Raw genomic sequence first — 15,748 nt, forward strand, 5'->3', positions numbered from 1 at the left:
TCAAGCTCGACCTGTCAGGACATATATGTTTTCAGACGGCCGAGAAGGTGAGGAGGACAAAGGCAAGCAAAGGTCGGCTTGATCGGTCCGTAATCTGAGGCGAGGCTTATAAAGGCCACGGTCCTCATGGGGTCAGTACTTACCCACTTCTGTCTTCATGAAACATTAAATGTCCATAATGTATGCTCTTTAAAAAGCTGTTTCAGCTGAGATCACAACAGTGTCTAGCGCCACCTTTTACCTACCAAAGCGTATCCCTGCCTATCACTAAAGTGAATTTGTCAAGATCCTTTACAATGGATACCCAAAATAATCTAACATACGAAGCAGAATCAGACAGGGTTTACACAAACATTACCTGAAGCAAGGTTAGTGGGTGGATCCAACCTCCTCAAATTACATTTTGAACATTACAGCACACAATCTGCCCATGTTTGCATGGTTACCACCCAGTTGCCGCACCTGTCTAAGGTGTATACCAACAAGCAGCTTAGTGTCATGCCTGCAGCAAGAGGCGGAGCTCTCGCCTGGCTTTGCCTCTCTGGGTGGTTGTACACTGAGGCACCGATAATCAGTAGGTCACTAGTAAACGACAAGCCTGAGCGAATGTGTGAAGGTGCATCCTCTTTCTACTTTATGTCCACATGCGCGTTAAGTTGTTGGGCCGTATGCCTGAGGGACTCATTGTCTATAAAAGAGATGAGTCATTTCGTCATGAGCGGCTAAGAGTTTAGGAGCCTTATAAATGCAGCTGCATCCTGTAGACGCATATGACGATGAAAACAATCAAACAAAAATAGGAAACCTGTACTTAATTTGAAATTGATCGCCGCTGTATTTCCGTATCAAAAAAAATCCCCAAACTGTACACCTTTCACATATAAATAATCCAAATGTAGGGCAGTGATCCATTGCTGAGTTTCTGTTCACATTTTTTAACACACATAGAACATACAAGCGCACATCAAATGTGTAAACCCGTGTTTCTCTTCTTGCCAGTGTTTTCCCCAGAGAGCGGAATCATGTCTACCCCATTTCCCCTCATGATCAACCCTGTACAGATAAAATATTTAACTATAGCATCAAATATTTAATGCCCACTGCTACAAATCAGACTATTAATCGTGCGTGGACTTGGGGGATGTACACTCACGTGCAGGTCTTGATGCTAAGTAAACACGAGTGTGGCGTTTGCACGCTAGAGTAAGTCATAACGGCCAGGCTGGAGAGCGAGCTAATGGGAATGTCAGCTAATTGGAAGAGTCGGTAGGTGCGTGTGCGTCTGTCTGTGTTTGGATGCCGTCTTGTTGCTGGGTAAACTGGGCTAAGTTTACTAGGGCAGAAAATGTGGGAGGCATTCGTAAAACCAGCATTTAAAATCTGCCCCTTGTCGGATTCTGTTTGCTTCCTGCCTCATTTGTTCACTTGTGAAATGTTTGGACAGCAAAGCGCTCTGAAAAAAAGTCTGTCGATATCTTTAATTCAGATATTTCTGATCAATTCTTTCCCTACAGCAGAGAAAGTCATACTTGTCAAATGCACCTGCACAAATCGCGAGGAGCAGCTTCCAAAGAGAAAAACACACAACAGAGACATCCACTCTAATGTGGAGTGACATATTTAGGGTGCCGAGTGACGCAGCAGAATGAGAGAATGACTGAGCACAATGCCGCATGCTCTCTTCCGGCAAAAACAACAAGAACGTAACGCTCTAAAAAAAGAGGAGACCATCCATCTATTTTTATTTGTCCTCATTGGGGTAAATTGGAGCCTACCTTCACACTGCACTTGGTTTTCGTGATTTTCACGTTGGGACAGGGCATAGTCGTGAATATGTTTAATCTCAAACGAAGCTAACATGCATGTTTTTTCTAATGTCGAGGAAGCCTGGGTACTAGGAGAACTTACACAGGCGCTTGGGGGACATGCGATTCATATGGTAAGGCCAGAGCAGAGATTTGAACCTTAGAGCTGACCTCAACCCCATCAGACACCTGTGGAACGAACTGGAACAGAGATCATGAGCCAGACCATCTTTCAAAACCAACATTACTTACCTCACAGATGTTCTTCTATGAAAGGACAAAATGTCTTGCTATGAGAGGAGAAACCCAGAGAGAAATCAACAGCAGGACACTTTTTCAGATAGATGCTGAAAGGCGCTTAGGCAGGTGAAGTGCAAGGTGTCTGTACTCTCTACTATCACAGCTACTTTGTAATAAATCCCTGAGACAGTTGGCTGCAAACCTTCCTTAAGAAGCTTTATCAGCGTGACTGGAGTAGATGCTATTTTTGAATGACAGTGTGTGTGTGTGTCCGAATTTGGAATCCGGCCTAGGGCTTGATTATCAGCCTGTTTTCCATGCCAGGTGAGAACATCATTACCAATCATGAAGACGAAGAGGCGTTCTCAAGATCAGTGTTCTAATGTCCTGAGAGGTTATGGTCGGCAGCAAACGAGGGTTTGTTAATTTGGCTTCTTTGCCATGCAAAGTGTGAACTGCTGCCATAGTCAAAGCTCAAGTGGTCTTGACGCTTTCTGGATTACTGGTACAGTAAGCTTCCTGGACTGGTCTGATCCCAACGGACAATGGGCAAACACCTCAGACTGCTTCAACATGCTGCAGTTAAAGGTTAGATTTCCGTTTGTTGTTCTGACTAAATTATCAATAGCTATGAATCGTCTGAATGTTTCTTTGTTTATATGTGCCCTGCAATTGGCTGTCCACTAGTTCAAGGTGTCGCCTAAAATCTGATGACATCACCCACAATCCTATTAAGGACAAGTGCAGAAGAAACTAGTTGAATGGAAAAATCTGCTTCTATGTCACTCAGGATTATGTGAAAATATTTTGCCAACTATATTTAAGATCCCTTTTAAGAGCCGACCTTTTCAGTCTTGAAAGTTTTCAACTGCTTTTTTAAAATCACTTTTGTCAGACTATGGCTTCATTTATCATCACCCGAACGTGGAAATCCGGTGTTGAGCTGCGGATGATGCGCTGAAGACGGAGTCGCATTGCGACGTGCCGACCTGAGTGGTCCCCATTGGGGGCTAAGCTCCTCACTAATGAAACACAGACCCAAAGGTTGACAACCTGCCGCGTTTTGCACTCCACCTGCCAGCCGCTTACAAGTGACGCACTATCTGCCTCCACCTTCAAGGCGGAGTAGAATTTATAATTCATGACGGGCACATAGATGAGAATAAAGAGGGATATGGTGAGTTATTAATGGAGATTTGATGCATATTCACTGCAGGAAGCATAAGGAGCTAATTGGGGAAGAGAAACAAGCCTCCAGAGGCGAACGAAAGATTGACTGCATTTCGTCTTCAACATGTGAATTCCGTGTGGCATATATGATCCATGAGAGTGTAGAATTCGCCTGAGTAATGTGCTTTCTGTCACAGTCCTGCGCTCTTCGCAGCAGAGCTGATGTGAGAATTCATGAGTTGCTGATTCTGTTGACCTCGCACCCATGACGGGTTATGGGGCAACATGTCATCGGCTACTCTGGGACTATACGGCTTTGCAAAGCAAGGGACAGGACAGGCCATGCATGTCTTCATGAAGAGATGTGAAGCTAGAACACGGACCCCCACTATTCGCGGGGGGATTGTGACTGGGCCGGCCCATGCATAGCCACAATTGGCATATAATTGACACTCACTGAACTGCAACAATTAAAACTTAAAAACAGTCTCGCTGAGAAACCTTGTAAATTGTGTTTGCTGTAATGGGTTATTTTTCCTGATCCAACCAATGATGTCATTCATGGATCGGCAAATTGTGACTCTACCACCAATTATTGATTTTACATAAAATTTCCAGCCGATCCGATCTGCGTAAAGGATACTAACAACCAAATAAATCATATCGAGCAAGCATGTCAACACAGTAGGAGATCCTTTGCTTCCCTTCATCTTCTTGTTTCCTCCATCACCGATGCCCCAAAACTGCTCGACCCCCTCCCCCTTCCCATCAGAGTTACATAAGCTTCCTGTCAATTCAGCGCCATATCGCTGTTGTTGTCCCCACCATGTGTCTGTGAGACATGCGAGGTCCTTGGCCGGCCTTTAATGAGACCTTCACAAAGGCGCATTGACTACAAGCCCAGTGTGAGAGATGACCCCAGCCAAGAGCACCCAGAACTGGGCATCAGCTGCCCCAGGCTCACTCTCCTCACAAAGACATCCACTGTGGACACAGAGTTGAAAGGGCATGGAGGGGAAAAAAGGGGGAATGCAAGACAAAAATAAGGGGGAAGTGGGAGGAGACATCCTGTTCTGACAAATATCTCAAAAATTAAATTGCTGCGTGACTTTTCTGAAGATGAGTGTCCGATCAAGTCCTCTGTAGCGGCAAGTTAGATCTGTTCAGAAGACTCCCTAATGGGAATGATCCCAAAGCTTGGCCATTAGCCACTAATAACGACCCAAAGGAACATTCTTGGAACCAGTCGGAATACTTATCACAAAGCGCCCATTTGCTACTATCCTTTGCGGACAAATACAGACAGTAATCAAGATGTTGTCATCTGGAGAATGATTTTAAATCGATTGTCAGGATTCCGTGGTGAAACATAGGATCAGTGAAGTTTAATTCTTTTAGTGGACGTTTTTGTTTTTGGTACTGGCTAAAGGATGACTCTCTCATCCCGACTGGAGGACATCGAGATGACCTTGGAGCACATGTTGATGGATGTCTTTGTAAGTTTTTTTTTTTTTTTGTCTCTCTTTTGTCTTCATGCCCTGTAATTTAGCGATTTTGCTCTTCAGCGTATTATTTCACTCTCCTTTTCTTTTGCTCATGGTGTGGCTGACCTCGGTGCGTAATTATCATCCAAGGCCAGAGGCCGGCATATGTTCATGTCTTTCCCAGATGCTCTCATTAATTAGTGGAGACGCAATGTGCCGATTATATGTCAGAGGTAACTCTGCAGGATAAACTGGCACTTCCAGGAGCTAACCTCGGTTGCGTGGCCTACATGGCTCGACACATTGTGAGTCCGCCGAGGAGACTTTAGGAATGTTGTCTCAGCACGCAAGAGACTTTCATCCATCTAACTTAAAACTGAAGTAGTGGGTTTATCTTGTGCCTTATGTCATCGACATCCTTCACATGTTTTCTACTGCGAGCCACGAATCACCCCGCCGGGAATAAATACAGGCAGGAAGGAGTGAGAATGAAATAAGGGACGAGAACACGATGGGGGATTCTGATGGATGCCGCTGTCATATTCCCGTTTCCCCCAACGCCCGTCTTGAGGCAGATGACTCGGGCTCCTGTGGTTTACGAGGTGCTCGAGCACTTCCAATGAAAACTCACATACGTCCAGTCTTTAAGATGCCTTTAAGGTCGCCCAGTACGGTGGCCAAATCCCCCGCTTGCTTTGAGCTGCTCGATGATGTAATGACTTTGGTCATTAAGCTTCTGTTTCCCTTTAACATTGTTTACGAGCGCAAGCATCTGTTGGAGGGAAGAGTAATCTTTTCCTGGTGTAAACTCAGTAGCTTGTCTAACACCTTCAAAACATAAATGTATGGTTGCTGTGTTAATGTTACATGCAGATTCAGATAGATTTATTACCTGATGAGAAATTATAATTGGATGATAGTTTGAGGCTGGAACACTGGATTATTCATGCAATGTGTGGTGTCCAGGAAAATCCACGACTTCCTCTACGTTTCCTCTTAGCCACCTAATTACGCTACTTGTTTATTCATTGTGCTAATTGCTGATGAATGCTGGAAAGCATAGATGGCTACTTTGCATGACTGAATATTCAAATTACACTATTGTCTATCTTCTTCACGCTTTTGTTATGAAGGGAGTGCTGACCTATCACCTAGTGCCTGGATATAGCTATTTTAATTAGCACTGGGTTAGCGCGGAGAGGGCACATGAATGATTCAGCTACGTTAAGAGGATTCAAGGAAACCAACCTTCCTTTTACAGCGCCACACTGTGAAAGTGGGTCAGGAAATACAGTAGAATCACTGGTAGGCTTTGGATTTTTCAGGTCACCACTCTTATTTCTTGTACTCGCGCAACGGTGAGTCGCTGAAGAGTCATGCCTAGCAGCTTAACATTCCGACATTCTCACGACATTATGACAAAAGCCGCAAAATGCAACAAAAATAAATACTCTGCCTAAGGGCATGCTATTGAACATCAGAAGAAAGAGCTTTAAGTCTATTCATCTTTCCAGGCAAAATAGTTCCCCCATTGCTTGCTACTGGCTTAATTTCCATGGAGTCTGTGCCACAGAGGTTTCATTCACACACAAACTTGTCCACAGTGACAAATCTCCTCTCGTGTGAGCCAAACGGTGGCATGATGTGTATGTGCTAATTGGATGTGCTTTTGGCTTCGGTAAAATGTCTCTTGGTGGTACCCACGTGGTCTCCAGCCAAAGCTGCTGTGTGTTGTGTTTGATGAGCTTCTGGACACAAACACACATGCACGCACGCACTTAGTGGCTCCTCATCCTCTCAGTCTTAGACAAAGGCTGTAGCTCTCACGTTAGCAAATGAAACGGCTTGATTAAAAATACATTCATTCCTTGTGTCGTTTTAATTGCATCTGTGAAGCCCACCAATCCCTCAAATCTCCCCGGCAACATCCCGTCTTCAACACACGCCCAGTTTCCGCAACCAGACATCCACCAAAAAAAACAACAAAGGTGCATAAGTAGTAAGTGATGAATTGGGAACTTTTGGGACCACGTAAATTGCGAGTACAGACAGAGAGAAAATGAGACCGTTGCAACTGTGCCCTCTGAATCTCTTATGTAACGCTGTGTCAAAATGACTCAATTATTGCAAGCTGACCCCATCCCGCTCAATCTCCCTCTGTCCAGTCCCTTCCCTCCTCTCTCTGCTAGTTCAGTTTGATTTTTTTTTAATATTCGAGTTGGTGTCAGCTCACATCTCTCGCAGAGCACGCGATGCCATTATAAGTTCTCCAAATGTGTCATATTGGGAACATTGTGTCACCACGAATATACTTGTACTATTCCCCAAAAGTTCTTAATAATGCCGCAGAGTGGATATTGGTTCTTTTCTTTTGCAAAACAGTGGAACCTTCTAATTCGAGCTCAGTGCATTCCAGAACCATCACTGTTTTTTCCGTTGACTAAGAAGCATTCAATTTTGGAGGCATCAAAATAAATTGCAAAGGAAGCTCATAAATAGACTCCAAGTACCCATATGGAAGGATTAAAATTGAAGCATTATCTAACTTTAATCAGAACTCCAACATTAAACTTTTGCCCCTGTATGCACAATAAGCCAAATAAATGGAGCGAAGACAATTATCATAAATTTGATCCCATTTGTATGTGTAGAAAATCAATCCTTAACTTGTATTACAGTTGTTATTATTATCGAGCCCCCGCTTTCCAGTTTGTCCCCTGCCTATCACACACGCACGTGAGCGCGCGCATGCACACACACACACACACGCTCAATAGACATGGTTGTGTAATTCAGAGACCTCATCTGCTATTCACAACTGCAAATTGCAGATCTCGCTTCCATTTAAGTCAGCCGCTGCTCTCATAATAGAATACTTATAGGGCCATTGGAATGATATATTCTGAAATATTATAATTCTAATACCAGTAAGGCATGGGTGCTACTTATGAAGGCGATGGCTATGGACTGTTTTTTTTTTTCTTTGTCGTTTTTGTGACAGCACATTTGTCAATACAATGTCGAAGACCTTTCTGGAGGTCATGAAATGGACATTGAAAAGATGGACGTGAGCATTAAGGCTTATCTATTTTAGCGGTGTTTCTCAACTAGTGGTGGTGGTAGCTGGTTAATGAGAAAAAAAGACAGACAGAATGTTGTGTCGTAACATTGACCACTGTTTCCCAACTTTGTTTTGCCAAGCCACATAGGATATTGTTCTGTATGTCACTATAAGTCGCTGGCATTGAAAGACTTGCAGTAAGTTATCATTTTTGGACCAATTTAGTGAAAATTGCATGACAACCTGCTGATCTGTCATGGCACACTGTTGTGGTTGGGAATCAGAGAAATGGAGAATCCATAAAAAGTGCCTATTACAATAAAAACTGTTGCAGAATAAGTAGTTGGTGTCCTAATAGTACGATTGGGCTTTGAAAAGCAGTGTTCTTCAGTGCTGTTTGATGCCATCACAATGGCATGTGCAGTTCAAACTAAATTAAAAATCCAAACCGCTGTGAATTATTTTTTGTGCAGGACCCTCAAACTGTCACCACCTTTATTAAACATGCAGTGTTTTAATACAAGTTGTAGTATCTGCAGTGGTGTATCATTTGTTAGCACAATATTTGCTGACCAAGTCATGATGATTTGAGGTTCCACCATGCCTCCGATCTTTTTTTTTTTTTTTACTGGATAAATAGCTTTTATTTTCAATGCATATGTTTTATTCATAGGGTAGCAACAACAAAGCAGGTTGAGCATGTTTTTCAGAGAGCGGCCCGGCTTGACTCCAGTGAGTCATTGATTTTTTATGACTAGCCACCCTGACAAGCAAAGCTGTATTATTATAATAACAACATATGGCGAGACTTGCACAGGCTCAGCAAATGCAAAGAGTCCCGTAGATAGATGGTCATCGACTTTGCTCTTCCTGTGCTGAGGTGCTGAATAAACTATTTGTGAACTCCGGAGACATTCTCGGGAATCCGTCCCACTGTCATCTGGTGGAGTGGAAAAGCCAATAACAATCCGCCCGCTTTCACCACATGATCATATTTAGATTTGGTGACTGTGGCGAGGAGCAGAGAGGGAAGTGTGTTTTGAGTCAACAAATAGACTTGCTGCTCCACAAAGGAATGTAATTCCAATCATAATAAAGAAACAAATGTTGTCAATATTTGTCAACCGTGGCTTTGTGAAGCCCTTTGAGAGTTTTCTGATTAACGGCTACCTGTATACAAATAAATCTGATTTGAGTTACGCTCCCAGTCAGTGCTACTGGGGGCCCCACAGAGGACCGCACACTTATTAATCAGATGTATGAAAAAAAAAAATAAGCGTTGAATATATCCATGTTTTTGGAGGATACACACTGGAGTAACTCGTCATGCATTCCAAATGTACTTTGTGGCGGTATTGCAGGTGGTCCGCAAAATTCGAAATGGACAATAATTGTAACATTTTTAAAAATAAAATTGATTTATTATTTAGACTTGATTTATTTTCCAGATCATTTTGTGAATCATTTACCCATCCAAATTGAGTCAAATGTAGCTGAGATTCCCAAACTAGACAATCAGATGCAAATAAATAGCCTGTATAGGTCTATCCTTGGATGCAAAATTCAAGATTCAAGAAGTTTATTGGCCATGTTTGGGCATGCCAAACAAGGAATTTGACTCCGGTAGATCTCAGCAATAACAACATATTTTTTTTCCCTATCACGTTTAAGGTTGATGTGAAAATTAGCGTGTTTGTAGCCAGCTTTACTGTAAGAGTCCCCTCACAGCTGGTTGAGCAGATGCTGTGCTGAATAATGCGGTTTGTCCAAAACAGCTTTCTCCCCTGAGCGCGGACAAAGCTTTCCAAAATACAAATATGTCCCAGTTTTCAACACGAGCCATACAATCGTTCCCATTTCCAGGAAACCTCCCAGGCAATCTGTTACCTTGAACGTGTTTTCCGAGTCCCGCCTAAACTAACAACTGCGGTGAGGAAATGAAATCAAAATGAAAAGCGGCCCTGCAGGGAGCCCATCAGGATTGCATTAGCATAGTAAGAATCTGCAAGAGCAATGTGAACCCGTGGGGATTATACAAAAAATTAAGCATTTGACGTTAGTTTAACCTCGTTCATTCCTGGGCGCCGGTGGACATTAAATTTGTTTGCATTTTGACAATGTTTTCCTGCACAATACATAAGTGAACAAAAATGTAAAACGCCAGAATTAGTCTTTATTTACACAGAGCAGAGAAAGTACACGCCTGTGTGTATTTTTATATGTGCTGTTTATATATGTTGCTGCTGTGTGTGCATTAATTGAGCAGGTTATAATTAGCATAAAACCTATGCTAATTTCCATTTCGCATTACATGTTATCTTGAAGCTTGGAGACTTTTGCTAGATTAAATTACAATACACGATTGGGTTAATGTTTGACTTTTTGAATCAGAGTTTTTGCGGTCATATGATCATTTTCTGATTTGCAGCTTTGTTATTGCTCATGTGCATCATGTGAAAACATGCAAGCGCATTGAGAAGCAGTTCAGCTCTAGGGTGTCAACCCCCAAAACAGACGCACAAAGAGAGTAAGCCCAGTGAGTAGCAGGACCGTAGGGATGAGTCAGACGGCCCACGGGCAGTCAAACAGTCTGGCAGCGTTATCAGACGAAATTAACGCGGGGCCTGGATCCAACGATGCTTTTTATTACCTCCCGAAACAAAGAGGAGGCAGATGCCTATAATCACACATAAAATTAGCCCAGCTTTGATTGCATCTGTCTTATTATCTTGACTTTTAATATTGGCTGGTTTTCTATTCTGGTTGCTTGGTTTGTATCTGTCAAATCTTACGTCTTACTATCAGGGGGAATGTATTATTAGCGGATTTATTTCGAGGACTGCCGGCGCAAACTGACCCAGATCATCAAGGCATGTCAGAATCACCCGTCTTAACGCTTGATATTCACAGTTTAATGCCTCATTTTTAGCTCATAAACATGTGGGGATGGATTGCACTTGGCTTCAAATTTAAACACATTTAACACATATTTAACATATTTAAACATGCCTCCCCACACACACATCAAGATGTCAAGGGATGAAAATAAACTTAAAGGAAAAACAGTGGTAACACATCCCTAACGTGTTCACACTTCCCATCTCATCTCCATCTGGACATCTCCCTGTTGAAGGTGTCTGGCAAAAATCTCAAGTGTCTCAACAATCAGAAGAGCGTGTGTGTGTGTGTGTGTGTTTGTGTTGATAAAGTCTTGGTTACTTCGCACCTCTGGCTACTACCTGCCAGGCAGATGCTAAATTTATAAATAAACCACTGATCATTTTTCATGTACGCCACAGTTAGTGGCATGCAGATGTGGGCCAGGCCTGTTGAATAAATAATGCTGACTGAGGAGTACCGCATCAGATGATTTTCTCCTGAGTGATTGTCAGGACGCAATGTATGTCGGTGCGTCTATCCTACAGTATCATGTATTGAAAGCTGGTTTGAAGAGGAGGATGCTCTTTTGGACAGCTGCTGTTAATCTGATTGAGAGAGCGACAAACGAGTCATATTTCCTTTGTAGTCATATTTTCCTTGTCGTCACGTCTTTTTGCGCTAACGTGAGTCATTAGAGTCACATTTTAATTTCTTGCAGGCGTCTTGTGTTTATGACACAGTTAGATCAGTGATTGTTGTAAGTATAAAAGTAAGTATAAAAGGTTTACACACCCATGTTCAAATTGCAGATTAACATGGGACTGTGCTCAGAATTAACATTCATGTTAAATGGGAATAAGCACACTCCTGCCATTGTTACATTGAAAGTTTTGCTGGTTTCGTAGGCTTTCCCTGACATTTTTTTGCCTTATGACAGAAGCTGGATGTTTTGGTGCTTATACTGACTGCTATTTGGAGTAGTCCATAATTCCCTCCACCTTGACTAAGTTCCATCTAAAAATAAGACCAATGCTTGATAATAACTTAGTTAATTCTGAACACGGCCACATCGCCAGTGATAAAAAACACATTATTGAAGTTGTTTAAAAAAAAAAAAAAAAAAAATTGTGAAATTATTTATCTCGTAATTTATATCACAAAAACCTGGCATTTGAACCAGAGCGTGTAGAGTTTTTATATCCACCATATGTCTGTGTGCACGTGCATTGATCCTCTCCCATTAATCAGCCAACCTTAGTATTGATGTGCGGAGCCCGCCCGGGCTCGGGGATGAGTGATGATGAGAATATGACAGCGACTCGGTGGGTGCAGCCATATCTCAGAGGTCCAATAGTTCTAATGGACATGTATAGACCACCCGACTGGAAGCTGAAGGCAAGACCACTGACTCAGCTGAATAGGCGCTGATCCGAATGAGTGCCTGAGTTTGTTCGGATAAATCTGGCTAATTTTCTGACTATTTTGCATATAGATGATGTATCTTGCATTAGAATAATGTAGGCTTGACTTCACTGTTTGTGTGTGATCCCTCCTGCCACCCCTCCCCCTAAATCCAGACAGCGCAGAGAGAGAAAGCTTGATGTGGGATTTCATTGATAATCTCCCTACCAGATGGCAAAAAAAAAATCCCATTTTCCTTTTGAGGTCCCCTCACACACACATACGTGATCCCAGTGGGTGGGCGAATCACCTAATGTTATACGACAAGTACTGTATGGTGCTCTGATCATTTATGTGATTAATTAATGAAATTGTCGATCACAGTCTTATTAATAGTCCTCTGAAATTTGTTACAGTAATTCTCAGAATATTGGTATTAAAATATGTATAGTGAAATGATAAATTATAGTTCAATTCAATAAAAAGAATACACTTAAAATGAATGATTTAAAATGTATTGTCTGTGTTCTATAGTAATTTCTCCGTTAGGATAATTTTGTAATTTAGTTCAATTCCTTTCAAGAATCGTGCATATTAATTTTGCGTGTTTCTCCCACTAGAATTAGTTAAAAAGTATTTTTATTATCTTTACAAAATTATTTCGTAGTCATTTATCACATAAAATGCAACATTTTATAATTAGTTTTATTCTAAAAAATTAAATATGTAAAAACTATATTTTTCATTTGTTAAATTGGTTAATTGATTATGGTTTCATTCATTATAAAAGAATTTACTTATTCTTATTTTATTTTATTCCATTTTATTATTCTTATTTTATTTTATTCCGTTTTATCAATATTTTCCTAATTTTTCTAATTCGATTATTACAGCGATTGGCTCACACGACCCGGGCGCGTACGCTAATAACATCAATGACGTCACATTAATCCAGTGACCTGGATAAACCCCCCTACTGGAGGAAGTAAGGAAGGAGAAAGGGGAGGGTAAGTGTAGGGGGAGTGGGTTGCCGCTGTCAGACTGAGAGGAGGAGAGACAAAAGCGTCTCCCTCTCCCTCCCACTCTCACTCACTCATTTAGCACAGAGTGTGGAGCACGGCGGAATGGACAGCGTGTTCACAACAAAGAAAGGAACTTAGAATTTATCCTTATTCTAAGCAACACTGCACGCCTCGCAAGCACCCTCTTTTTGTAACTGGTGCACGCGGGAAAGCTCGCGTGGATCCCGGCTTCCAGGCTGGACGGGACGGCGAGGACGCCCACGCCAACTTCCCACGGCGGCACACATGCTCACACGCCCACGGACACTCTGGAGCGTACCATGCTGGTCCAGGGAGCAGTGACGCCCGGGAGGACCCGCCGGCTGATGCTCAAACTGCCGGTCGGGACTCTTCGCAGGAACAGTGGTGAACGGGTGAGGACCCGGGTTTCCCTTTTCATGCGCTCTTTGGACCAGGTTCCCTTGTTTTGTGTGTGTGTCTGTGTGTGTGTGAGTAAATGGGACTAGAAGCGGTTCTAGGCTAATCCAGGGGACGGTATTAGTTTGAAGTTGGAGGCAAGTCAAGAGCAAAGCTTTTAATCTCCGCAGTGAACAATTACTAGTGTGTCTGTCAATTCTGGGCCCATCTCTAATGTATTCCGCCATCTCTCTGATAGTTCAAGGTTGTCAGAGGGGACAGTGGGAATACTCGTCTCAACATATTTGAAGTGACAGTGAGGGGTCTGGGAGCTTTTTTGCACATCATCTTTGGACTACCAGAGCTCAGTTTGTAATGCACATTGTGTGTCAGTGGATGCAGATGCAAGATAATGGTTTTCCAGCAGACTTAAACATGGAATGTGCGTGCCACACAGTTATTCTTCACGGGTTGGTAAAGACAAGCTGCAACTTGCCAGCTCAATGAATCATTCACCTGTTGTGTTTTTCAGAAAAGTTGTCTACCACATGTAGAAGCTCATTCGCTGATGTTGTGGTACAGATGTGTCACGCTCAATGTCAGCGCAGGTCAAATTGTTGCGTGGTAGTCAATCGCTTTCTGCCATCCGCAAGTACCCTAGTGCCAATTGTTTACAAAAATTATGAAAAGGTATTTTAAGCGAGGCCAACATTAGATTACAGGATGGCATGTATTTGGAATCTTCTTTTGTAGCGTGCGAGTCATGTAAACGCCACAAGCTCCGCAGAGAATTCTCTTTGTACTTCTTCTCTTTGAATGCACACAGGAGTGGAGCTGTCGAAATAACATGAGTTCGCTACGCTGGAGGCAGCACGGTAGACAAGTGGTTTGCATATCTGCCTCACGATCGTGGGCTTGGGGGTTGAATCTCCTCCGTTTTGTGGATTTTCTCTCAGCGTCTTGAAGACTCTCAATGGTCTTTAGGAGGGAATACATGTTGATGCCCTGTGATTGGCAGGTGACTCGTCCAGGGTGTACACCACCTTGCCTCTCCATTAGTGAAACTTTTGAAATGTAATCTACCTGTTGTCATGTAACTACTGAGGAAGATGAATACTCACCGCCTGACGTAATTGCGTCTGCCATACTCGTGAAATCAACTCGCTTGCTGCAGATTTTCTGGCAGCATAACGGGGGGAAGGTCGGCGCTGTGATTGCAATCTCATATTCTCATCCTCTTTCTTCAACTTGCAGACCTGCTGGGTTTAAGTACACGCAGTGGGAGTTACTTGTGGTGTGTGCATCCTCTCACTTCAGAAAAATGTCTGGATATAAACAAAAGTCATGCATTGACCTTTCCGCAAAAGCAAGGTGGAGTTTTTCATGGCAGACGTGAGGAGAATTCTTTTTGTATGTACTATTCTAGGATGGCCTTTTTTAATTAAAACATAGGCCATAGGTTCCAGTACTAGTACTAGTGTGTTATGAATTCATTTGGATGAATCATTTTCTTTGTTAGAATCCAAATTGTTAGCCTCGTGGTTATAATCCCCGCAGAAAATGTTTCCCGAATGTTCAAGAAATGTGTCTGCCTTGAAGGTAAGAAGCGGTTGAGTGCAATTAGGACATGAGGGAAGCAGGTTTCTAAAGAGCCCCCAGCATTGAGTAGCACACATGCATACTATCTTAGTGCACGTTGCATGCACGTTGCTTTCTTCAAATTGCCATTTGTTACCATGGAGATGTGTTATTTTAATGGATGCTCTTGCATTTCTTTCTTTGAAATGAAATTCTCTTCCCTGTCACTCATTTACTGCAGAAGAATCCTTCCATGTCGCCGTAAGTGATGGATGTATCTAAAATGATTGGTATCTTCAGGGTGAAGACGAAAGAAGCCCTTAACTAAGCAAAAAAATACATTTGCAATTTCTCTCCTTGTGCAACTTGTCACACTCGGCTGACTTGTGTTGACGACCTGGCATGGAAAGCAAATATTAAAGGAGAACTATTATGTCTGTGGCATGCCTTCATAATAAATAGCCCAGGGCTCAAGAGCGATAGCCCACTTTTCACCCTGTTTTTTTTTTTATGACATGATCTAATGTATCTTTGTACATCTGTCTGAGCCAGCGACATGTAGTGACATGCACAAGTAAAAGCTTTTCCGCTAAATGGCAGAAGGCATTCTTCTCAGAAACTCGACTATTTACTTGAAAAGTTTTTATACCGTATTGTGTCCCCTTTATGTTAAATAGCAGAGAGTATAAACAGCTTGTTGTTGTGGAGATG

The 15,748-nt window shown here is 42.4% G+C and overlaps 1 protein-coding gene across 9 annotated transcripts in view; it reads left to right on the forward strand.

The window, feature by feature from the left end:
* The window catches only part of frmd4a (FERM domain containing 4A), an 88,795-nt gene that overhangs the window by 23,633 nt on the left and 49,414 nt on the right, over window positions 1–15,748 (forward strand). For 2 of the 9 annotated variants that reach the window (XM_037253323.1, XM_037253332.1), the window contains exon 1: window positions 13,100–13,476. The exons of 2 other annotated variants lie outside the window; for them this stretch is intronic. In XM_037253323.1, the coding sequence (XP_037109218.1) occupies window positions 13,384–13,476 (93 nt within the window). In that variant the 5' untranslated portion in view covers window positions 13,100–13,383. Of the gene's footprint in view, window positions 1–4,168; window positions 4,712–13,096; window positions 13,477–15,748 lie in introns of those variants that run through there. 5 more of the 9 variants (XM_037253327.1, XM_037253328.1, XM_037253324.1 and 2 more) reach the window with 5 other exon arrangements.

This window comes from Syngnathus acus, chromosome 6, assembly GCF_901709675.1.
Source record: "Syngnathus acus chromosome 6, fSynAcu1.2, whole genome shotgun sequence".
Classification (NCBI taxonomy): domain Eukaryota; kingdom Metazoa; phylum Chordata; class Actinopteri; order Syngnathiformes; family Syngnathidae; genus Syngnathus; species Syngnathus acus.